This window comes from Podarcis filfolensis, assembly GCF_964270895.1.
Source record: "Podarcis filfolensis genome assembly, chromosome: 2".
Taxonomy (NCBI): Eukaryota; Metazoa; Chordata; class Lepidosauria; order Squamata; family Lacertidae; genus Podarcis; species Podarcis filfolensis.
The window spans coordinates 100,319,131-100,345,336 of NC_139605.1; the positions used below are offsets into that span (position 1 = coordinate 100,319,131).

General features: G+C 42.4%; 1 protein-coding gene across 2 annotated transcripts; it reads right to left on the reverse strand.

Moving 5' to 3' along the window:
- Positions 1-661: 661 nt before the first annotated feature.
- PRKAR1A (protein kinase cAMP-dependent type I regulatory subunit alpha) lies at positions 662-23,063 on the reverse strand. 2 transcript variants are annotated; one of them, XM_083598892.1, is made up of 12 exons: positions 22,674-23,063; positions 20,363-20,436; positions 19,454-19,636; positions 14,508-14,681; positions 13,454-13,545; positions 12,368-12,429; positions 10,482-10,528; positions 8,235-8,393; positions 6,074-6,134; positions 5,677-5,798; positions 5,009-5,090; positions 662-3,166 (listed from the first exon to the last, which is right to left on the reverse strand). In XM_083598892.1, the coding sequence occupies exons 3-12, from the start codon at positions 19,625-19,627 to the stop codon at positions 2,994-2,996; spliced, it is 1,146 nt and encodes a 381-aa protein (XP_083455018.1). In that variant the 5' UTR covers positions 19,628-19,636; positions 20,363-20,436; positions 22,674-23,063; the 3' UTR covers positions 662-2,993. The 2 variants fall into 2 exon arrangements, with proteins under 2 accessions (XP_083455018.1, XP_083455019.1); XM_083598893.1 differs by lacking the exon at positions 22,674-23,063 and adding an exon at positions 22,501-22,671.
- Positions 23,064-26,206: the final 3,143 nt, after the last annotated feature.

Consider the following 26,206-nt stretch of genomic DNA (forward strand, 5'->3'; position numbering starts at 1 on the left):
CTGCAACACACACTTACAATTAGAAATTCAACTAACATGGATTCTATGTTGACATGGCTGCCACTTGCAACAGGAGGCGACACTATTATTATTTATCTTATAACCTGCCCTTACATTGGGCTCTTTAACTCACGAGCCAGATAAGCGTGGGCTGAGCCTCAGGAACACTGTGACATCAAGCACTCCCAGATCAATTTCACCTGGGACTAAAGTCCACTGTTAGCTGAACAAGTTGGAAAGATGTCGAGTACATGGAAAATCTGGAATAAACTGCAGAACTATTCAGAGTAAATTGCTGCATTTCTCTTTTGTCATGCACACACTGAGATACCTGCCAACGCTGGCTAGTTAAATAGAAAAGTAGAAAACACGACCTAAGAGTTGATGCTGCTCACAGAGCCACAGCAAACAATTCTACATAAACACCCACAAGTCCGGCACTTCGGAAAATAGCTCACACCTGCAGCCACCCATTAAGAAGACTGCATCCCGTATCACATCTATTTAACCCACAAGTCATTCACATGAAGGAAGGCATCTCATGTGGGAAGCAGTCTATGAAACTCACTTTCTGCCAAAGAAAGGCCTAGAGCAGCCCGCCCCTGCCTAGTCCACACCAGTCTAGAAACTGCAGACCAGTATAATAAAAACGCTGATTACATTTAAGAATTTAAATCATTTTATTGCTTTACCTGCCATTAGGACAATCTATAACAAAAGGAATATATTAGCACATACAGTAAGTCAGACTTATAGTCAGGTAACGATACAAAAATGGTCCTCTGGTTGACTATAGCACTCTAGGGCAGTAGATTTTTAATTTTTTTTTATTTGCTAAGGTGTCCTAGCAAAAAAGATTACCTCTAAAGCCCTGAATGTTAGCTAAGGCAAACTATACCAACTGTGGATTCAAACATGTTTAAATTGCACACAAAGGTAAAGCTTTAACTGTGATTAATATTTAACTCAGACGTAGCTGGTTCATCTTAAAATCTTGTTGGTAAAACTACAAAAGGGAGTAAACAGCAAGCTAAAAAGACGCAGTAGTGAAACTTGATTAGAAAGCCTTATATAAAAAAATGTGCATTTTTGTGGCGCTCTAACTAGCTTACATAAGATTTAAAATCTTTTTGGTGCTTTAACAAGGATCAAATCAAGCTTCAAAAGTAAGAAAGGTATTCGGGGGGGGGGGGAGCAATCCCTGGATAGATTCAAACTGAATGAAGTTTTGGAGGAAAATAGCATTAATGGACTCCCGAAGAGAACACAGGTGGAAATTCCCAAAGGCATATCCTCATCAAAGTCTTCAGCACGGACAGAAAGAATTCACAATGTAGATTTTACATTTTATATGCATCTAGAAATGAGGACATGTCAATACCCCCTCCCCCCTTTTTATATATATACTAAGGCTCCTATTCCCCAGACATTGCTAATCGTATTTAATTAAGCATTCTTTCCAGCAGCCAACAAGTCAGAATGGTACACACCAGGTCCAGTTTCTGGGGGGAAAGTAAGGAGGGAATGGCAGGGAGCTGGACTGGTAAGAAATAGTTGCACAACTAATGCAAAAAACTTGCTGTCACTCCCAAATAAAACCCTAGACTAGTTTTAGATAATTTACATGTTATAAGGAAACCAAATTGCCTACCTTATCCACCTGCAACATTCCATATAGTAGGCAGCACAGGGTGCACACAAAATATTGTAACACAAACCTGGTAAATACTGAAACACATTTCAGACTTGACAACAGGGTCAACTTTCCCAAAAGCTATTCTGTCAGATCGGTATGAGAATCTGGGACAAACCAAAGAGAACAAGACTCGAGACTGAACATCTGCTCAGACTGAATATCTGAGAAAGGTTAGAAGTTACTAAAACTTCTGATTGGACAAAAGAGATTCAGCAACAAGAGTTTACAGGACACTGATTTTCTGTTTCCAGTCTTCCATATGAGCCAGATTCTTGTCATCTAACAAGGAGTGTGTAGTCCGGTCCTGCATTGAATGCCAACAGAACCATTCAATATCTGGTGCTGAAGTTAACAGGGAAGGCAAAGCTTGAAAGGGTCAGACAGAAGACTGAACGCACAGGATACACCCTTCAGTTTCCTGGTCTACATACACTGCATGGGGTATACTATTTGGCACTAGCTAAGGAGCAGTGCAATTATTTTGCCAACACCACCACCAATATATAGGTGTCTAATGCATTGGGCTGGGTATTGAGAAATTGCACAGGGGAAAAATAGAAGGGGCAAATATGAATATTCACAACTGAGAACAGGCAAAGGGGAAGGCTAACTGTGGCAAGAATATCAGCAACACTGGCAGCAGGTGCCAGAACAAAAGCTTGTACACAAAAACCTGACAAACGATAACCAAGCCCGTCGTGAACCAACTGAAATGGATACTGATGCATCAAACTATCAAACTTCTAACTGTGGTTTTACTAAGGAGCTGATCTCAGTAAACCAAACCAAAGATAACCATATCCAGAACATTTATACCAAGAAGTTGAGCTTAGAGGGTAAGTTCCTCTGCTAAGAGAAGTACTTACAGCAGAAAGTGACCACGCCCTGAAATAAATGTAGGAACTCACCAGTTGAGAAATGTGTGCCTCTTAATAATTTTCCACTGTTACATCCTTAACTCTATGACAATAACCTTGGTACTAGGAAATTTTCCCAGCGAAAGGAATGGCAGTCACTGCCCGAGTTGGACACTGTACATTGCACAGAGAAAAGCAGTAACAGCAAAAAGACTCCATATAATTTTCTATTTATTTTAAATTGTATTGGGAGCACCAAAATAAATGCTCTAAAATTTAAAATGGTGCCATGAAAAGCAACTGATTTCTTTTTTTTTGTTTTCTTTTCCCCTCCCTCAGACAGACAGGAAGCTGCAATAGCCAGTGGCCATGTGGCTCTGCACAAGAGTAATGAAGCAGTCTGCATTTGTGAAGCATGTATTTGAAGAAGAAGGGAGACTTCAGACAGACAGAGACACAAAGCTGTTGTACTGCTGGATGTTCCGCTTGAGAATATCTGAGCATGGACCCAAGACACGCTCAAATCGGGGCCGGTCGAGCTTTACACATTTCAATGGGCCACGAGCAACAACCGTGGCAGCACGAGGACGGTTCATCAACAGGGCTATTTCACCTAAAAAACAAAATATTCATTTCAAAGAGAACAGGGTAAGGGGGGGGGTGGGGAGGTGATTTGAAACAGATCAACAGACTTTCCCAAAATAGAGGACTGCTCTAAAATTATCCCAAAATATTGCATAGTGTAAGAGTGTTAAGAATTATAGACAGAGATGTGGAGGGCCAGAAAGATTGTGGGAGAAGTGTGCTTAGAGGGCTTATCCACACTTACACTTTGTCCTGCCCTTTCCAGGCACAGGTCTGCCCTTTAAAGCTCCGTATCTGAGTGTGGTTTTGTTTTTTTGCCCTGGGGCTTTCCCTGCGAAAACCTGCTCTTCAGTGCTCAATTGGAGCAAACATCAATTCGGGGTTTCTGTGGATTGTTGTTTGCTTCGAATGAGTGCTAAAGAGCGGTTCTCGTGGGGAAACTCTGGAATAAAAAAAAGGAGGGGGTGCCTGGACACAGAGCTTTAAAGTGTGGAGTGTGCTTGGAAAGAGCAGAGGAAAGGGAAGTGTCAAAGTCATTTGCGCAGTGCTTCCCAAGCAATCAGTAGCCAGCTGGTTGTCAAGACACTTGGAAATTACTGCGCAAGGGGCTTTTGCCACCCTATGCTTGGAAAAGCTGTTTTCTGCAGGGATTGGCTGTGCAATCGGATTCCAGTTCTAACACTAGGTATCCTTGCAATTATTGTTTAAATAATACTCAGGAATTTATACTTCTAATATTTTAAAAAAGTGCAATTCTATATGCTGTTATCCCTCATGTACTACATGATCTTCAAGAAGGAAGTAACATTTCCATAAATGTTACACTTAAGAGTATCTCCATAATTTGATGTAAGATTCATGATAAGGTTCAAGGTTCATATTTCAGGTCTTTGGTAGTCTTTTCTGTTCAGAGTAGTACTATACTTAATCTTACAGCAAGTAATAAAAATAAATCCCCAGCTTATTTAATTAATAATCTGCAATAATGTTTCTATCGTCCCGAACTCAAGTTTTCCATTGCAGAAGTTGAATCCAAAGTTTTAGAAGCGTGTTAAAGTACAACTAAACTACTAAATGGCCCAATTCATATGATCATATTCTGGACTGATGAGACAAGTTTTGCATGAGCTTAATATACCCACGTGCAGCCTCTCTTCATGTAAATAGGGAAACAAACCAGGAAGCAGTCATAAACCACAGCTTCTGGTACATACGAACCAGGAGCTTTAGTTCAACATCGCCAAACAAGCTAGGATGCAGATGCCAACCGTGGTTTAAAAACAGCTTCTGATCCCTAACCCATTGGTCTAGAAGCAATTAACAGTTGTTCCCAGATTGCATGACATGGGAACCTATGGTATTTGCAACTTGTTTCTCTGGTCTCATGAAGGGAGGAACAAAGGATACAACTGTGGGTGTATGAAGTTCATGTATATCCTGGCTTATTAAGCCAGAATCTGATCGTGCAAGTACAGTCTATGTCTAAAAAACAATTAAGCAACTGCAGAAGCCAGCATCCAACTTGAAAAATTTCCCTGAAGTTTGCTTTACTTGTTACTAAATTACAAACTTTTTTTCCCCTGTAGCTTCCCATGGGTTAAAATCATATCAATCTGATTTCAATGTTTTCTTACTTTACAATATGATCTCGTGGCTTATTCTCCATTCCAGGAAGGGTAGTGTTATAGGAGTCTACGTGTTTTTGTGAGCCTCATGAGATGGAAAGGAGCAAAGGGGAGGAGAGAAGCCAAGTCTCAGGGGACCAGGAAGGGGGCTGCTTTAAAAATATATACCATTATGTCATTTGCATTGGTCTTATGCCTTAAGTATTTAAACGACGTTGTCAACTTAAAACAGCAAGAAAACTCACCAAAATAATCAGATGGTGCAAGCCTGCCCACTTCAACAAATTCTTCATGCTCTGACCTGCGCTGTAACACAGCAGCTGTACCCTTTAAATGAATTAAAGAGTTAATGACCAGATTTGTTTTAGCAATCCTATGCAAAAAGCAGCAACTTCATGACTTAAAGCAGAAACATCCCCATTAAATTACTTATCTTAACCTATCCCATTTAATCCTAATATCCTCAAAAGGGAAGAGTATGATAAAATACCATTCAGAAGCACATTTCACAATAGAACTAAGCATTCCTACATGTATAATTCTGCCACCACAGGATTTGCTAAAGGGATTTATTGTCATCTATGATCAAATCTGTTATCACAGAAAATAATTTGCAAATACGTTTTATGTCCAAAGAACCAGTATTGATGCAAGCAGTCTGCAAATGACTTTTTAAAAACACAGAACCACCTTTCATCATATCCAGAACCATTCCCCAAACAGGTGTCCTCCAGATGTTGAACCACAACCCTAGCCAGCATAGCGAACGGTCAGAGATGGTAAGAGCTGTCGCTCAAAACATCTGGAAAGCGCCCGGTTGGGGAAGGTTGATATAACCCAAGTAACTGAAATGTATGCGACAAATACAGCTGCTAGTAGCTAATTCCAAAACAACATTGTTATAAATACTCACCTCCAAAATAATGAAGAACTCGTCTCCTGGTTCTCCCTGCACCACAATCTTTTGTCCATCCTCAAATTGTACTGGCTCTAAAGCATCAGCTACTGTGAGACGCTCCCATTTGTCAAGGGATTCTAAATAAAAATAAAAGTTGGTTTATTTTGCTGTAGCCCAAAGATTTAGAATTAGATCCCCAGTTCATCTCACATAAGGATACGCTCCTCCAGTTTTCCTACAGCAAACCCTTCTACCACACTTCTTCCCACTGCCATAAACAAATTAATCATCCATTCACAATTTGTGATTTAGCAGCTGTAGCTTCAAGCATTATATGCTCCCTCTGTGATGTTCACAGTAGGGCAAGACTCAAATATTCTAACAGCGATGCTAAGAAATTCTTCACACTCACCCAGTATTGACACTTTACTAAGAAATTCTTCATACATCTTTCTCTTTCTCAATGTGCTACCCTGGAGGAGAAAAACACACACAAATGGATCTGAAAATTACTCTTCTCTTTAACAATTTAGAATACCAGGAAAAATGGAACAGGTCATAGAAATGTTTACAATGCAATCCTATTCATTTCTACTTATAACTAAGTTCTCTTCAGTTAAATGAAACTTACTCCCAGATAAGTGCACATAAGAGAGGTTTTCAACCTTTTTTGAGTCTACGGCTCCCGTGACCAACTACATTCTTTCTGAGGTGCTCAGAAGCCCAGTTATGTCACTCCTTTTTTGAAAACCATCCCTTGTGGAGTGTTCCCTCAGCCTCCTCTCCTTGAGAGTCCTCTGGGCAGCGGCTGCTGCTGCCCTTGATCTCTGAGCTGACCCCCACCCCAACCCAAACAGAGGTGCCTCCTCACACTGCCCCACAGGGGTCTGGGAAACACCCCCTGGCCAGCCCCAGAGGCACCATTCGCCTGGGGAGCTTGTAGCCAGGGCTGCTGCAACAAACAGCAATGCAAGCCTCTGGGAGGCAGAGATATTACAAGGCATCAGAGGAGGGAGAGAAGAAAGGAAAGAGGGACAACGGCCAGTGTTGCCTGTGGCATTCTTGACTATCATTCAAGGCACCCCAGGGTGCCACAGCACACTGGTTGAAAACCACTGCATATAGAACGGCAAACTTAAATGGTTCAAGTCTTGTGTACGCTATTCTAATATAAGCCATAAGCTGTCTGTAAGCCCAGTTTTCCACCATAATTAGCTAATGATCATGAACAGCATATCCCCTTAAAATTTACGCTAAGGCTGGGTGGCTGGAGCAACCCAGTCAGATGGCGGGGTATAAATTATTTTTTATCATCATCATATTTATTATACACTCACTTATCTGAGAGTAAGCCTTATCTGAAATCACTGAACTTAGTTCAAAGAATGGACCTATAGGCTTGCACTGTAAATAGGCAAATGGTGAACTGTATCCAATACTGTCAACGCACAAAGGCAAACTCGGACCTCCAGATGTTTTGGGACTACAATTCCCATCATCCCTGACCACTGGTCCTGTTAGCTAGGGATGATGGGAATTGCAGCCCCAAAACATCTGGAGGGCCGTGTTTGCATATGCCTGCACAAAGAGAATGAACTTGGGCTCAAGCAATGAGAATTCACATTCCTTTCATGGTAGCAGCTTCTATGCTGTCCCAGTATCTCAGACAGTCCATAAATCCCACTCAGGTCTCTTTTGGCCTTTACAACAGAGTAAGCAGGAATATTCACTCTTACTGAAGTGTCCATTTGCTAAACTTAATAGGCAAGACCTTTTGTCCATTAAAAGTTATTTAGTAAAAAAAAAGAAAATATATTTTCTGGGATATAGTAAACTAGAAACCCACAGGTCCTATTATCAGTGTGTGAAAAAAAGATGTGTGTCTCACCTTCCCATATTTAATACTCAATACACACTCTGTGGCAGTAGTCTTCAGGAATCTAAGCCTTGGATATAAATATAGTTCTCCTGCGCTAATTTTAAATTCCAACACCCTTTCTCTGTCCTGAGTATGTAAAAACCTCTTAGTAATCCCAGCAGAAGACTGGCTTTGTCTGGAAAAACAGCAGACGTGTGTGTGTTTAAAAAAGAAGAATGCAAATAAGCTCAGTTGAAAGCCCAAATTTACTGCTATTGAAAGTCTCAAGCTTCAAAATGCAATTGCATCCTGAAAATTGCATGCACGTAATTGCAAAATGCGTAACTACTTTTTGCTTGATTGCAAACACAAGTCTGCCGAGACATCCTCTCCTCTGCATGAAGATCAAGGCAGAGGAAGGAAATACAACTGTACACTTTACATGAAAAGCCCCTCCCCTCCCAGCAGAGGATCAGATGAGTGGGTGCACCTAGAATCACAGAATTATAGAGTTGGGATCGAACCCCCGACCCTGAAATTACTAAAAGTCTCATGCTCTACTGACTGAGCTGTATTCAGGAGTTCTCCAACGCTGCTGTTCAACTTTCCTATATGCTCATATTGATTTATACAAACTCAAGTCACAATACCTCAACACCAAAAAGCCACTCTCTCTTTCAAATCCATTTATTTAAAAACATAAAAAATTACTTACCATAAGGATTCTTCTATAGCTGTCTCTATCAATGCCCCACAGTTTCACATTAGTTTTTGCTTTGACAGTTGCTGCTCGGGGTGTTCCATAGATCAGTGCGAGTTCACCAAAGCTGCCCCCTTCTCCAACACTGGTGGCCCATTCATTGTTAACATATACCTAAGGATGCAACACACAAAGTTGAGGACAGGAATTTTGCTGCAAATGTATCCCCTGAAACAATATGGTTCAAAAAATATGATACGGAACATTTCAAAACTGGTTAAATGTTCCAATTTGGATAATATTCTAATTCCTTTTCACAGCAATATTCCACAAAACACGTGTGCCAAGAGGTTTTCTGTTTTTGTTTTGAGAAAAGCTTATCACTGGGCACCATTTGTTCGGCCCTTGCATAATATTCAAATAAGTGATTTCATTCTGGGAAGGAGTATTAGCTGAAATAAGTAACATTACAAATCACAATGTACTGTATAATCCAAGTTTGGGTTTATTAAGAATTTTTATGGTAGATCAATGTGCTTTATTATATAAAGATCTTAGGAGTTTCTTGTTAATGCTGTGATTACTTACTTATGGCACAGAATTGGAAAGGGCTTGAACATTTGCATGGACTACTGCCCTATCTGAAAAACTAGCCCAAAGGGTTCATGTATTGATGCAGACTATTTTATTGAAGTTTGGTACCCATTTGCAAACTACTCAAATGAATACCCTGATGATTGGCATCCACCAACCTTGCACATGGACTTACGGCAAAATTTTATACATTAATCTTCTGTTCCAGAGTGGGGAAAATTTCTTGTACTGTTATTACATTGTTGAAACGTAAATTGTAAATAAGTGATTTATTTAACAGGGTGTACTACCTAATGTGCCAGCAACTTACGGCTTGATTTGATATCACAAGGCATAAATTTTATACCCATTTACCTGGGAGTAAGCTTGACTGAAGGGACGCGGGTGGCGCTGTGATCTAAACCACAGATCCTAGGGCTTGCCGATCAGGTCGGCGGTTCAAATCCCCGTGACGGGGTGAGCGCCCATTGTTCGGTCCCAGCTCCTGCCAACCTAGCAGTTTGAAAGCACGTCAAAGTGCAAGTAGATAAATAGGTACCGCTCCAGCGGGAAGGTAAATGCTGTTTCTATGTGCTGCTCTGGTTCGCCAGAAGCAGCTTAGTCATGCTGGCCAAATGACCTGGAAGCTGTCTGCGGACCAACACCAGCTCCCTCGGCCTATAGAGTGAGAAGAGTGCCGCAACCCCAGAGTCGTCCACGACGGGACCTAATGGTCAGGGGTCCCTTTACCTTTTTAAGCTTGACTGAACTCTGAATAAACATGTATAGTATAGACTTACAATGTTTTTAATTGCTTCACTACCACTTTGAGAATTAGAAAAGCAGGTTAAAAACTGTAAATAAAAATGCAACCTAAAAACAAGGGCTTTTCAGTTTAATAGTTCTAAGACAGGCATCCCCAATCTGTGGCCCTCCAGATGTTTTCGCCTACAACTCCCATGATCCCTAGCTAACAGGACCAGTGGTCAGAGATGGGAATTGTAGTCCAAAACATCTGGAGGTCTGAAGGTTGGGGATGCCTGTTCTAAGACTTTACATTTCAGAGTCTCAGTTTAGCCTGATCACTGGTACATTTTTGTTATTGAATGTTATTGTAATTGACTTATTTTAAAATGGCTGTTGCATTATGATTTATACTGTATGTTTTTTTCTGTTTGTTTTAACAAAATTGTGTACCTGTTTTTAATATAAGCCATCTTGGGAAGACTATAAAGTTTTGAAAGGCAGAACAGAAATATATATGATGGGCTGCCACTCCTGCTCACCAACCCCTCCTCCCGTTACACCTAACCAAGCTGCTCTCTGAAGTGCCTTCACCTGCTCCTTTAAATGCCCCTCTGGTAGTATTTAATTCGGGAGGCGCTTCAGAAAGCACCTCTCTGCCTCCTTTAAATAGCTTGCCTGGGCTGCCTGTGGTTCTGTCATCACACTGGAGTTGCCCTGGCCTCCTATAGCTGACTACACAAACGGCAGTAAGAAAGAAGCTTCAGAGAAGGCTAGAGGAAAAGGAAACTGTGGTGAGGGAAAGATGGGAGATCCCTGATATTTATTTGTCTGAAATGCAAAAGCACGGACATAGACCATGTTCCCATTATTGCCCATGTGAAGCATTGTACGTGCTTAAAATATTCTGCAGCACTGCAGTAATATAGTTTAGAAAAGACTTACATCCATTTCTCCTTGATCAACCACATAGAAGTTATCCCCTTCATCACCTACAAAAATTGAAATACAAGTTTGAGAAACAATTATAGGTTTAGAAGAGGCAGTTATCAACCTCTTCCATTCTAGAACCATCCAGCAAAAATGACATCCATACAAAAGCTCACATATGCTTTTTTGCATTTGGAACAGCCATGCTTTCCTTTAGGCTTCATAGTCAAATATATTCATTATATTTATAATTCCCACTTCACTCCTACATGTAATTAAAATGAAGGAAGCTATTTACCCACCTATCAGTATGATAGGGTAGATAAGACTAGTAACTAGTCTAGGTAAAGTGCTCTTTGATCAAAGCCCTATTGCAAAAGCCATTGCTGGCAGAGGATTTTCACCTGACCACAAAACTCAAATAGAACACTGAAATGGTTACAATGTGGGGAAAACAAGTCTAAGCTCAGTGATGGGGAACCTCCTTGCCTGCTGACCCTCCTCAAGCTATGCCCCCGCCTCCCTTATTAACCTGGGTGGGGAGATTTTAACCTCGCCACCCAACACTGTGATGGGGATGAAAACTGGCCCTTCCTGGCTTCTTAACTGATTTGTTGGGAGGGTGCAGTTTTCATCCCCATTACAGTGTGCAGGGTTGTTCTTGCTTTGTTGGCATCCGTCTGTCTTGAGAGACAATGGAATGCGTGCCTGGGGGCAAAGTCAAACTGCTCCGTTAGCAGCACTGAAGTGACCTTCCTGGGATGCAAGCCTGGGCAGTGTGTATGGAGCTCCTGGGATATCCCAGACGATAAGACCCACCCCCCACTCCTCTCATGGCACTGCTGGTGTGGTCCAGCTTGGCTGTCAGCCAGAGTTGCCAGAAGGAGGTGTACAAGACGTCATCCAACTGCCATTCCGCATTTCTGCAGGGTTTACTCCTTAGTTTTTTCTTCTCCTGAAGATATCCCGCAAGGCAGCAGAGGTGTAGGATCAGTTTTCCTTCTCATAGATGGGCTACCTTCCCAGGTTGACAAGCCCCATCTGCCCCTCCACGTGCAGAAACCGCCTTCTAGACCATTTAACGCACTATTGGTCTCATCCGCTCAATCTGCCAGAGCCTCTCTTTGCATACAGAGGAAGTCCCTAACTCACTGAGGGTTTTGACCCATTGGTTGCCCTCACCTGGTTTAGTCGGCCAGTAAAAGTCATTTCCTGGGGTGTGGCTGCTGTTGCATGCTGATGGCTTCTAGGAGCCACAGGTGAGAGTTGCGTGCAGGGTGGGGACCAAAGGTGGACAAACTACCCCAGAACGAGCATAACATGTTCCCCAGCAGAGGTACTACCTTTCTCCTAACATCCCATAGAGATGTTTAATCCTCCTCACAGTACATGCTACAGTGGGAATGAAAATGCCCCCTTCTCAGCTGATCTACATGGATCATATGAGATGGGGAGTTGAGAAAGTGAAGAACAGGTGCATGCCTGTGTTAAGAAGTGTGTGACTGTGTGCACATCTGGCCCAGCCCACCACTGGAATGCAACCCCAAACAGCTACCACTGGGGCCAGAACATAGGAAGCTCCCTGATAACGAGTTGGACCATTGGTGCATCTAGTTCAGTACTGTTGACACTGACTGGCACCAGCTCTCAACTGTTTCAGGGGACACTTCCAGCTCTACCTAGAATTGAAAACACATGCCTTACTGTTAAGCCCTGGTCCCTTCTAAAAGGTAAGTGACCAAAAAATGTTTGCCCACCCACCTCTGAAAAACTAGCTGGAATTCTATACTTGGGATCTTTTTAGCAAACCTTGTGAATGAGATGAATAGAAAGCAATTGCCTATCTTCAATGCTTCAAACGCTAAGTAATTTTTCCACCAACATCACAATCAATCACTTGCCTTGCTGTATCACAGTCTCGCCAGCAATATAGGTGACAGGGAACATGGCATCAAAAATATCACTGAAAAAGATTTCAGAATTAATCAACAAAAGATCTAACATACTGCATGTGTGTGCTAATACAGACAAGCTTAGCATGCAGTTATTAAGGAGGCTGCATGTCTCAAAAGTCTAGACTAGAGTTGCTCAACGTGTTCTGGAGAGGGGACAAAACAGCAGTGCTCACACAAGCTTTAGTTAGTTAGTTAGTTAGTTAGTTAGTATACTGCCCTATACCCATAGATCTCAGGGTGGTTCACAGGATAAACATTAGGTTTGGTGAATTAAACTTCAGGCTATTCTTATCCCTTCCCATATTGACAGACACAGGGGCAACATAAATAGGCTGACATCATCATGAAGATTCCCCTCTTCTCCTTGCCCCAAACTAATCCAATTAATTGTATGAATGTAGAGCACATTATATGGCATTTTGGCAATCTAAGCCACAACAATGCCTATATGGCATTGTGGCAATCTAAGCCACAAAGTGGGGGCCCAAAAACCATTCAGTACAACTTAACTGGCCTGGCTAGGGAACTGGCTAGGCAACTTATACTGCATTATTTTTACTTGTTAGCTAGCTGGGGTTTTTTTGCCACAGTTCAAAGCAATTTACAATATTTTAAGCAAACACACAAACACATTAAAACCAGTATTTAAAAAAAAAAAATCCAAAAGACAATCCTATTTTTTAAAAAAACAAGATTAAAACAACCCTCCTATGCAAAAAGGACACAGGCATTTAAAAGTCAAAGGTCTGACCGGAAGCAAAAAAAAAAGAAGAAGAAGCTTTGCCTTGTGTCTAAAGATATGTAGTGATGACGCCAGGCAAACCTCCCTGGGGAGATCAACGCAGAAGAAGGGCCTCAGAATGCAAGTGGAGGATCTGGTGCAGTTCATATGGGGAGGTGGTCCTTGAGGTATTGTATTTATAGTTAACATTATGCATGGTTCCAAAACTTGGGTCACAGTCAGCCTATTTATTCTTTCTACATGTTGCTCAATTCTGTTTATTTAACTATCCAGGTTCACAGATTTCCTACCTTCTTTCATTGTCATCAAGATGAGCAAAAAGCACATTCTTCTCTATGGCTTTTGCCAAAGCAGCCATAGTCTTGTAATCTTTTGGAATAACCTGTGGAATAGAAACACCCAAACAATACCGATTAAAGACCTAAGAGGCAAATGTTCTTTAAGCAAACCCATTACCAACAATATTTGAGAGGAGTTCCTTTTTTGGAAGGGAGCTCTGTGCAGCTTTATCCTATGTGAAGAAGTCATTCAAGTGGTAAGGAAAGCTTCTCAAGACTTCTTTAAGAAGCATGTTCATTCTAGATGCCCAGAAAAGCGAAAGTGTCCAGAATGAGATGTATCTTTCCTGGGTAAGTGCCGATTCAATGGCCAATCTGAAAGTATCTTTTCAGATAAGACACAACTATCAGGAGCCTCGATATGTAGAAAATTATTTGTCCACTGCCTCTGATAAGTCTATAAACCAAATTGCTAGACACACCAGTACCTCAAATGGTCATTCAGAACTCAAAATAATCTTACTTGAAACTGATGCAGGTTTTAGGAGTCACATAACCTAATGGTGCTCTTACACAATGATTGGGAATCTTGAATAACTACCATCCTAGGATACTTCCCTCTTACTAACATCACACCTCTGAGGAGCTGCAATTGTGCTTACAGGTCCCCCAAGGGTCAACTCCCTAGTATCAGGCTTCCTGGAAACTACATAGAAGTCACAAGGATCACAAGAATGTCCTAGGAGACCTGGCTGCTCCTCTGGGAAAGTTATAGTCGATATTAATTGAGCAGACATTGCAGAGTCAGGGAGAAATGGTTTGTTTCCTCCAGCCAAGATTTTTCTAATAATTATTTCCTCCATATCTGTCAACTCAACTTATGTCAACCCAACCAAGCAGAAATCCAGGCTTATGTGAGAGAAATATAAAGGCAAGTTAGGAAGGCATTAGCACAACTTATCTAGGGAAAGGCCTGATACAACCTTATTTGGGATAGGCAAAGAAGGAAATTGTGCATACAAGACATAAAATATGCCTTGCAGGAAGTAAGAACTGGATGCAGCACCTTTCTGACATAAGAGGCAGCATCCTCTTCTGTGTAAACCTCTGCACTGATGGCACCACGCCTTCTGCGGCCCTTTACCACCGGATTCATGGGTGGAGGGGGAGAAATCTCATCTTCACGCGAGTCTGCACGGGAGCTGGCTTTCTGCTGGCACATGATCTGTTTTGTTTCTTCCTGCAGTGAAATAAAACAGTTCTATGTTAATAATCCACAAGGGTAGAAAGTTCACATCCATGCATATGCTCCTGGGAGAACTTGTTTCCTCCCTTGCACTTATCCTCATTTAAACACTGGCCATCAAGTTGCACTGTGCAATTTCAGATTATAACTTCCATTCTAAAATGTTTGTGCCCTCCATAAGCTCATGAAAGGTAACACAGGGGTAAGGAAAGGGGAGAAAGCCCCATTGTGCAAGCAGAAGCCTGAAAGGGGTTTATTAGGTGACCTCTTTCGGGCTAAGGTTCCAATGGCTTTTGAGCAAATTTCAGAAATGGGAGGGACCAGACCACTACACAAATCTGTTTTCCACAGTAACAGATCAATATCTTTAATTCTTAGCAACTCCACTCAAGCTAAAGGTCTCAAACACCCTTTATCTGTCCTGACTGTGCAGAAAGCAAAGAGAACTCAGTAATCCCAGAAGAATGCAAATAATGTCAATACAGAACTGAATGGCAAATCCTGCCTTAAAGCTTTGCATAGTTCTAAACTTCAAAATACAATGGGAATTCCATGTATACAATTGCAAAAATGCATGGATTTTGCAAGGAACACACATCTCCCTCTTTGCTGAGAGATTTTCACCTCTGCTGTGGTGTTGCAGAGAAAGGAGCTGCAATTATACACTTTGCACAACAGAACCCCTTTCTCCCTCCCCTGCTCCTCATTGAACAGCTGATGGATGTGAGGGGACCCAGGAAGCTAGATGAAATCTGCATGTGGGCATCTGGCTCACAGACCAGGGATTCCCCATCCCAGGAATTTGACGTATTTCAAACATTTGTATTTAACTAAATATATTTTTTTAATTGGCACACTTTTAACAGCTACTTATACCTAGTACAAAAATCTGGATGAAGTTTCTAAATGCTTCTGATGCTTTAGCTGTCATGTATCATACTAGTGTTGAGTCCAATACATGAAATTGAGGCCATTTGCTGGATACTTTGAATGTTAAATTATTGCATTCAAAGAAATGCACCAGGCATGCAACATATGCAATATATTTTTGGTGATTCAGATGTTGCTCTGGCATATTGCTCTGCAGCGTGGTCTGTTATAATGAAGACGTTTATAAAATTTGAGTCTTCAATGAAACTCAAAAAAGGATCCTATACCTCTACTTTCTCTCATATATAGAGAGTGTGTGTGTGTGTGTTCTTTACCTTGTCAACTTTTGAATTTAATAGTTCATCTTTGTAATACAGCTCAGATACTGTTTACATAGATAATGACATTACAGCTGCTCTTCGAAGATCATACAGTTCCTTTATCACAGCAACAGAATCCACAGAAAGCTTCATTATCTAAATGAATTATTCCAAATGCATAATGTATTTTAAATCAACTGATTCTATTTTCTTGAATTTCTGAAGGATACCAACAGAAACCAACAGGTCTCCAAGTATTCCTGAAACAATGTTACACAAAATCTGACTTGAATTAAACTGTCATAATCGAGAAATTCTTGATTAACAATCCTAATATGTCTGTCTCAGACATGGGTGAGATCTGTTGATAAATGAGCACACTTAATCCAATTATTTATAATTTTCAATAAAGTGATGTGAAGGGGGGGAGGGAAACACATTGAACATTAACACAAAGTCCAACTTATTATTCATCTGATAGCCTGATTACCCACACACTTCCTCTTCGATAAGATTAATATGAACTCCTCTAAAAACTACTTTTTAATTCCTCTATTTATCAGCTTAATGTTGCTTAACCAAAAGAGCCACTTGCTCAGTGCCATAGGACACTCCTTGCCAAAAAAATGGTTTTTCATGGCACATTTCTAAATTTCTAAGTAGGCATAAACATAGCACTGTACTTGCCAATTTTGCCTGCTCCAATGAACTCCCAAACCCTTTTCCATAAACCAAATTTAAAAACAGCGAGTTCCTTTACTCATAATGCCCTTGCATTTCATTCATTAATAAAAGGCATGAACATCTTTAAATTATATTTTAATAAACTATACACATTTTTTGCCCGCATTTCTACAACACATCATTTTGTCAAGGTAACAAAATAAAATATAAAACACTTTTTTTTTTTTGAAAGCCAGGCAGCGTCCATGGGTTTCAAACTGCTGTGGGCGATTGCAGGTTCTAAGCTACGTGTTGGTTGATGGAACCGCTGGGCTGAGCTGGCTCTATAAAACACATTTTGTCAAAAACCTGGTTTGTAAACAGTGGAGTCTATTTCATATCCCAGAATGCAGACACAAAACAGTTAATAAAACTATATCCAGGAGAAAAATGTGAACTATTTTCAGCAGTCTAAAAACAAAAGGCAGTGTGGACCCTGCCCCTTTCCTTCCTGCCCATGCCCTCTGCTATCCCAGATCTGTTCTAGATGGTTGGGGGAACTGCCAGAACAGATTTAGAGGGTATGGGGAGTGCATTCCAGTGATCAAGGAGAAACCCTTGCACCAACAGAAAGTTCACCTTAGCACTACACTGCATACAGCCAATTATATTTTTTTCCAGATTAACACAGCAGAACATTGTTTTGTCTTTTTTATTCCTTCATACAGTTTACCTTACAGTTTTAAAGTACTGTGAGCTCCACAGAGCACTGAAGGTACAGTGAAAGTGTGCACTATAAATTATCTTAAATAAAGCTCTTAAGCTTTGTGAGCCGACTTTCAATTAAATCAATAAAAGCTACCACTCATTATTCAAAGGAAACCATATTTAATATGCATACTCAATAAAAGATGACCAAAATAGTCTTAAAAATTACCATGCATGACCCTAGCCTTTCTGCCTCTATTATTCAATAGACCTGCACTGGTCAACTAAAACTAGACTAAAACTGTAGCATTCCATCTAAAAGTACAGTGGCTTAGATCCAGCTTTCCTTGCTCCTCTTCCCACTGTAGTTCCCTACACTTTCCCTCCCCCAAAAAACCACCCCTAAGTGTCAAGGGACCCTCTAAATGGTGTGGGACTGGGCATGGGGAATTGCAGCAGAACAGTGGAATTGTCAGAATACATGGAAGCTTCTTTTCTGCTGGTAAAAAACACTTTTGGATCCTAGCCAATAACGTATAAACTCAGAAAAATCACTTGCCTAGTTTTAGGGATCTGCGTAACTTGGCATTTAGATCAAGCCAAAATGCAAGTTGGACAGAACACTTGAATCTCTGTGCATTCTTATTAATTAAAAGTACTAGTGCATAATATACAAAAACTGGGGAGTTGAACAAAATGACTCTTCTATACAAAACAAAGTACGTTATTATCCTGACATTGTGCCTTAGGGAAAATGTATGAATTAATTTGTAACAATTAGCAGTGACTGCAGGAATCACTAAATATTGGTCTTATGATTTGCCTTTAAGTCGTCAGCTGCTATGGGATGAATGCTACTGACCTTCTCTCTTTCCACAGAATGTTGACACAGTGATGGGAGAAGCTGTTAGTGACACGGCAGTCAAAGAACAAGAGGGGAAAATTGTTGGGTAGCTTTGCTGCACAGCCATCTAAATTTACTGGGTAGTCACATAGCTTGTAAAAAGCGCAAGACAATTAGTGGGCTACTCAGCTAAGGACTGGTTTGTGATTAGATTAATAAGAGTTTTATACAAAGTGCACTGAAAGCAAAATCAGATCTGGGATGATCCAACTAAGGGCACAATCCAAACCGTCTGCCATTGCAGCTCAAATCGGGGGAGTCCTGCGCCCTGTGGCAGCTCCAGGCTGGCGCAGAATTCAGATCCAGATCAGGCCTGATGGCAGCTGGCAGCAATTAGGTATCTGACTCGGGATCCAGTCCCATCACTTCCCTCAGAACACACAGTTTCGCCTCTTTCTGCAGGACTCCACCACTGAGCAGCCTACCAGTGGGCCATCTACCCACCAACAAGTGACATCTATGTTACTCCACTGGCAGCAGCTCAGCAAGCAAAGTGGAGGGACATAATTGCTCCATCAACCTCCACTCCCAGCCATGGTCTAGTGTAAAGGCAGGTTGCATTGCTCTGCCAGTCACTGCAAAAGCAGAGTGAGTTCTGCTCACACAACAGAGCCACCTTTCCCTGCCATCTCTTAACCCTCCTGAGTAAATCTGGGGTCAGTGCAGGGAGCGGAGATGGAGAAGACCCGTTCACTATGTGACTGGAAGTTATTCTGCTTGTGCAATGACTTATATGGGATGCTATGGGTTGAATCCAGCTAAAAAGACCACCATAATTAAATGGTCACGTTTCATAAGAATGCCCAAGAGTTTATTTCTTGCAAAATATGTTCTACTCTAAAAACCTTTTTTTTTCCTTCCTAAAAGCAGAATTACCAGGTGTCTGTCTAGCTTCTGGATTTGCTGCTGCTTCCACTTAGACCAGAGAATTTTTGAGGCCCAATTTACATAACAGTAGCATTATCAGAGGGTTGTCCCATTTTATTGATAAGAAATTCTACTTGGATTATATGTAAAACCTCTCAAGGATGCACAAGGGCAAAATTTGGCCATGCATGAGTCAAGAGTCCAGTATCTCACAAAGCAACACAATCTGACCTTATACCCCTCATGAGACCTATTTATTTTTCAATTAATTTTATGAAAACATTGCACAGATGCTTTTCTAGCAATCACATGGCAATAAACTCAAAAACACTGCTGCACTTTTCCCTTGGAAGATTGATGTACTCTCGGCTAATATTCTAGAAAAGTTGCAAATGGTTTTCCTACTCGCACCCATTCCTGAAGCTTATTTTTACCTTCTCCAGTCTTTCAAAATATTCCCGGAGGAATGCCATGGGTCTCTCAGGTCGCACTGTACATAGCTGGACGATGCAATCCTTCAGGAGTTGTTGGATATTGTGTTTTTGGACATAGTGTTCACATTCACGGAGGCTGCGCTCCTCTTCACTGTTAGTGCTGCCAGTGGCCATTGCTGCTATCTGAAATTAAAACATATTTTAAAAACTCCAAGAGATAGATGCCCTGCTATCACCATATTACGTCAATGATATTCAACAATCACAGCTGCCAGCCACACTTTTTTTTAAATATAATTTTTATTAACAAACCAATCAAATCACATTAATTCCAAATTACAAAGCTAAATTTTTAAAGTTTTGTTGGGGGTACCCATGCTTCGAGCTCAGAAAGGGATCCAAACAACTCTCTTGCTGCTACTTTAATATTCACAGTTCTGTCCAAATAATATTCACAGTTCTGTCCAATTTTCTCTTTATTGTTTTCCTCATCTTCTTGTTGTTATCATATATTCCTTTCTTTGTGACCTCTGATAGTCTCCACAAGTGGGTTAAAAACAGATGCCAGCCACTCTTAATTGCAGAGATAGCTAATTAGCAGAAATGAAAACATTATATGCTTCTAAACTTGAAATGGTGCTCAGTGAATTTGTCTGCATTCTGGATGAATGTTAACAACAGAAATAAGCAGAGGTCTATGCTACCTCAGGAGTTGTGTCAAGCTAAGTTGCTCCCAATAAAGTAAAAATAAAATACTGCAATTTATGCCAGCTCCCTGACAAAATCTTACTGGATGCAAGATTTCCACAACTGGCAAACAAACATATCCAGAACTGTGTCGGTAATAGCATGTAAAAATAAAGTTTTATGGAAATAAAATACATTATTTCCCAACTGCCCAACACTTACTTGAGATGCAGCTAGCTGCAACCACTACAGGTATGCACAGAATTTACAGGAAGGGGTGCTGATCCCAGTATAGCCTTTCAAAAAGGAAGGAAGAAGAAAGTGAATAACTCCCAAGTGTTAACTGTTCTATTAATACATACTTTTCTAGGTGAGATATTTAGATACATGACACAGATGGCAATATACTTGAAATTAACATATATAACCCTTCCCAACAGGAAACAGAGGCATGACAACAAAATATAATGTTGTGAAGTGCCCACTCTACAAACACATGGTACCCTTTGTCATCTGCAACGCTTGTAAAGAATCTAAAGATTACAATACACCTGTTCCATTTCAAAAAACATGCACATACATTTCTGGCATTTACATTAAGCTGCCTTGAAGTTCTACAGTTACTTCTTTTGTTTTGACAACTTGCATAATGAAGGTCAGTAATAAATGCCTTAATTAACTGTCCAAGAGTTAATGCCATGGCTCTGTGACAGCCTGCAAATAAGTCTGTGGAAAAAGCATTCACACTGCTGATAGACAGCATCAGACACCAGTGCTCAAACACAACTGCAAAAGAAGTAGCAGACAAGAAGCTTCTATGTCAAATAAATATTCTTAATTGTCCGAAGCATGTTAAAGTCTTCATCATGCAGAGCTTTGAAGAGCATTCATTTTAATAGAAACAAGGCCAAACTATTTCTGTAGCTAGATACTCTCACCAACTGGCAATTAACAGCTGATAAAGGACTTTTATTTGCTATAGGTATTTGCAAAGTAGATATGTAGTAGCTTCAAGTAGCTTCCAGGTAAAATGCTTGGAATTTTAAGATGACTGCAGTAATTTTCAGGGGCTCCTTTTCTGGCAGAGAAAACTCACAAAGTGTTTAGAATTCCTCATATAACTATTTAACAGTCATCTTTAAACAGTGAATAATGGAAAACAGCAACCTGAAGATGGTAACCCAGGACATCAAAACAGCTCGTCAAAATTCTAAGTGAGGGTAGGGGTCCTCACATTTTATTGAAATATCAGGAGCAATTGATAGCACACATTTTCTAATCACAAAGAAGAGCCTCTCTATCACAAAAGGGCATTTGTAATTTATAGCAGCCTTGAATAACTTACTCTGATCATCTTTCAAGTTATCTTCCTGTGGCTTCCATAAATAAAAGCAACAGGAAAGCCCTAAGATGCTTCCTTCCTGTGAGAAGGGAGCACAGTTCATTGGGAGCTCATTTCCCCAGGATAGGAATACCCAGAAATTCAAGTACTGTACACAGCAATTATGGGCTACTTCAAAGGCAGCACTTGCTTGTTTCGTTCCTTGACTATGGGGAAAATGACACTCTCCCTATCCTGCAAAAGGTTATTCACTACACTGTAATGACTACAAAGCCAAGAGAATGACATGGGTCCCTTTCCTCCCTCCCCTTCATACATACCGTGAAACATTCTGGAGGGCCCTAAGAAACTGCTTGTAAGATAAACAGACCCAGCTAAACTCTGGCTTAGGCACGTTTCAGCAGTAACCTTTCCACTTCTTTAAAACAGATGAAGATCGGGTACCCCCCCCACACCCCATACCTATTATTCCTCCTTTAATCCTAACCTCCCCCTAGGTCTGAAAGTTCACCCCCAAGATCACAAATCTCGTTTCTTTGTAAAAGAATCCTCCCTCCAAAAACCTACAGGCCTCTCTCTTAAATCGTCTACTAGAAGAAACCCCACACAAAAAAACCACTTTCCTCATGGGCTTCTCCTTAAATAATAATAATTTAAAAAAACAAAGGCTGCTTTATTCTACGCTCCTTCTCTGTGTCTACATGGCGTCATCTTCCACAGTGCACTTTCCTCCTAATCTGAGCCCCTCTACTTGCGTCTGACCCCCTGGACCCTCTTCTGCCCCCCGCCCGGGAAATAAACCTTGTAGCGTAAGCGCCCCCTTCCTCCCCAACACTGAAAAAAATAAAATAAAGCCACGCATGTGCTCTCCCTCCAAGCTGTGTCCGTGGGCCCCGTCCAAGGCCCCCTTCGGGCAACCCGTCTCTCCCGCCGCGATAAGGCTCTTCTCGGTAGGGCCGCCCTCACAACTCGGCGGAGGTTTATCCTCCTCCTCCTCCTCTCCCATCCTCCGCCTCACCTGAGTAGAAGGAAGAGGCCTCTGCCGCCGCCGCCGCCTCCCGCTGCGCGCCTCAGGTAAGCGCGCCGCCCCTCGCTCTCCCGCCTCGCCGCCCCCGCGTCACTCCGCCGCCGCAGCTCCCGCTCTCGCCCCACCCGCCGGCGAGCGCCTTAGGCCCACCGGCTCCGACTTACCTCAGGGTCCTCCTCCTCCCTGCCTGGGCCTCCTCTCCTCGCGGGCGGGCCCCCCTCCTCCGCCTCCTCCCGCTGTCCCGAGTGGTGGCGGCGGCCTCCTCCACCTCCCTTCTCCTCCTCCTCCTCCTCCTTCGCCTCAGCGATCGCTCCCACCGGAAACCCAACTCCCTCCGCCAATCGCCGCCCGGCGTGACGTCAATGAGCCTCGCTCTCACTCGCCGAGCCGTCACCCGGGCAACCTTAAAGGGGACGACGCGCTTGCTTTCCCGTCGACGCCCTCGCCTCCGAGGGGAGAGAACGCGCGCGCGCGGGTGAGGGAGAAGACAAGGTGGGAGGAGGGGAAGAAGAGCAGGCGCGCGCCGATACGTAAGCCTTCCCTCTACTTAAAACGTCCGCTGACGTCAGGGCGCTCGTTGAGAGGGAGACGTGCCCTCTTCCCTCCCCCTCCTCCCCCTCCCCAACTTCTCTCTCTCTCTCTCTCTCTCTCTCTCTCTCTCTCTCTCTCCTATGCGCGCAGTCGGAGGGAGGGAGAGAGTGTAATAGATGAAACAGAGAAAGAAGAAGAGGTAGCCTCCAATGTTTCCCGGATGAAAATCAGGACATCCTATTCCATCATCATCATAGAATCTTATAGAGTTGGAAGGGACCACGAGGATCATCTAGCCCAACCCCCTGCAATGCAGGAATCTCAACTAAAGCATACGTGACAGAGGGCTATCCAACCTCTGCTTAAAAACCTCCAAGGAAGGGAGAGCCCACCACCTCTCGTGGGAGGCTGTTACTGTCAGAAAGTTCTTCCAGATGCTTTGTTCCAGATGTAGGCTGCAGGCCGGGTCATTCCCCACATCTGCTTACTTACATTCAGTAACTTGGGCTGGAATGTTATATATACAGTGCTGACATCCTACAAAGCAATAACTGAATGTACATATAAGACTCCAGCAAGCGAAATAAAAACCTTGTTCCACTCACCCACACGTTCGTATTCACACAGGGTTAGTGTTTACTACTGTTTTTTTTTTTAATATTTTTATTCAAGAATTTTTTCATATAAACATAACATACATAAACATACAAAGACAAAAAAAAACAAAAAAAAACATGTACCATTTCATATCCTAATTTCTTGTACCTTTCTTCCCCGACTTCCTCATGCCTCCCTTTTCTGTATTCCAAATTCTTATCGATTACTCAGCAAATCTTCCCTTATTTTAATTTAGATTTAAACTAATCTTCCTTATTCTCCTTGTCTTAACCATTGCTAATAGTAACCATTTACTTTCCAGTCCAACATCATTCTAACTTTCATTAACTTTGTAATATTTCTTTAAATAGTCCTTAAATTTTTTCCATTCTTCTTGCGCTGCTTCTCTTCCCTGGTTTCGGATTCTGCTCGTCATTTCTGCCAAGCCCATGTAGTCTATCACCTTCATCTGCCATTCTTCCAGTGTGGGTAGCTCTTGCGTCTTCCAGTACTTCGCAATGAGTATTCTAGCTGCTGTTGTAGCATACATAAAGAAAGTTATATCCGTCTTTAACACCCCTTGGCCGACAATACCCAAGAGAAAGGCCTCTGGTTTCTTGGAGAAAGTATATTTAAATACCTTTTTAAGTTCATTATAGATCATTTCCCAGAATACCTTAATCTTCGGGCAAGTCCACCAAAGATGAAAAAATGTACCTTCAGTTTCTTTACATTTCCAACATTTATTGTCAGGCAAATGGTAAATCTTTGCAAGCTTGACTGGGGTTATGTACCACCTATATATCATTTTCATAATGTTTTCTCTTAAGGCATGATACGGGAGGAGGGGGGGGTACCTTTCTTGGTCCCTCCACCAGCACCAGTGGACCCGAGGCGATGACCTCGACGGATCCCCGGCCCCTCAGGTCCCCCACACTGTTGCACAAGCACCACACTGCACCCTAGTCCTGTAAATAAAGGACCTTTTCCCTCTCTCTATACGGGCGAAATAAGCCCACCATCTCTCTTAAACTTCCCTCTCGCTCCATTTCTAACGTGGGTAGACCGTATCAGATTGTATCCCCATTGACTATAATGGCCGCGCTTTAGCCAATCAGTACCGTGCATTTGCCGTGCAGAGGTAGCTCAGCCAGCTCTGCACGCCTCATTTAACCTCTTGACAAGTTATTGACAGCTCCCCGCTGGGGGAACAATGGAACTGAAACCTAAGTTGCAACATTGTATCCATCCAACAATGGAATTGAAACTCCTGAACCCCTGACAGTATCAAGAACTGCAACAATGTATCTATTCACTTCCGACTTTGATTAATAATGTCAGAATGGACTTGAAATGAGCTGAAACTTCCAAAATTCATATAAAATCAACCGGAGCACCGATTTCCTTCGTTCTGGTGTCAATCGACTCAGTCTTTTCAGGACTCTAGAACACCCCACTTGCTTCCATAATCCCCTGAGCGGCAAGTCACGTACTCAGGAAGACCCTAATCCCATCGGATCGCCCTGCCAAACCCTTCCTCCGGGCAATGCCAGGTGGCAGACGATGCATATCTGGACTATTGTTTTGTCATCACCGGTACTCAGGAAATGCTTATCTATGTATATCCCTTACTCCACACACTACCCCTCCCTTCCCTGAAATGCTAATGTGTGTAACTCCACCTCTCCGTAATATATTCATGATGTAAGTTGTCAAACCCAACCCTTCCATAATGTATTCATGACGTTTTCTTGCACTGTATTCTGGGACTTGGAGGGAACTTTTAAAAGTTCATGTCACCCCTTTCTCGCTGTTCAATCTTGCCTTGAACCTGTTGCGCAATAAACCTTGGATCTCCGCATCTTGCTCCTGTGTCCGGCTGAGCTCATTTTTCCGCTAGGACCCGCGGACTTAGTCCGACGAGCCGGGAGGCTGAGCAGACTCGCACCCGGAATTTTACCGTAACATTTGGCGCCCAACGTGGGGCGGGCGGTTCTCCCGTGCTGCTGACCGGGGGCCCCGAAATCTTCAGCCGGCTCCGGGCCGCTTTGCCCGGGAAGACCTTTTGGACCCCCGGCCATCCTCCGGGCGGTAATCAAACGTCCCAGGGTTCAGCCGGGGAGCAAAGGACATCCAGCCGGCTTCTTCGATCCCGGGATCATCATAGAAGACACGTGAGTATAAGGAAAAGGAAAACCCAGTGCACTGGTGGGAAGGGGGTGGATTCTCCTGGCAACTGAATTCTCTGCCCTCCTCTCTATCGCTCTTTCTCGCCTGTCTCTTGGTCCAATTGCTGAGGAGACATTGGACTGCCGCTCGACCCGAAAGGGGGGTTCTGAGCTCTATCTCTTTCGCCTCTCAAACCCTCCAGTCAGCCGCACCAATTGGGAGTCCGAAAGTAAGACGGAGAGACCCGGCTTGAAAAACAGCCGACTCCCCGCAACGGACATCTCAGTTGAAAGCAAGGGGCTGGAGTTCTTCTTCCGAACTTCCCGAGCGCCCTTACGGAGGGGGCAGGAAGGGGTCTTGCTTTCTATCAACAATCCCAGCCGCACCGGTCGGGCCACGT

What these genes read in the sequence shown, in the direction of transcription:
- PRKAR1A (XM_083598892.1), bottom strand. Translation starts at nt 19,627, where the DNA reads ATGGCCACTGGCAGCACTAACAGTGAAGAGGAGCGCAGCCTCCGTGAA. An exon ending in CTTGATGACAATGAAAGAAG is followed by an intron (nt 12,430 to 13,453) that starts GTAGGAAATCTG and finishes AATCTTTTTCAG; the next exon opens with TGATATTTTTGATGCCATGT. An exon ending in AGTTCTTCATTATTTTGGAG is followed by an intron (nt 5,091 to 5,676) that starts GTGAGTATTTAT and finishes ATTCATTTAAAG; the next exon opens with GGTACAGCTGCTGTGTTACA.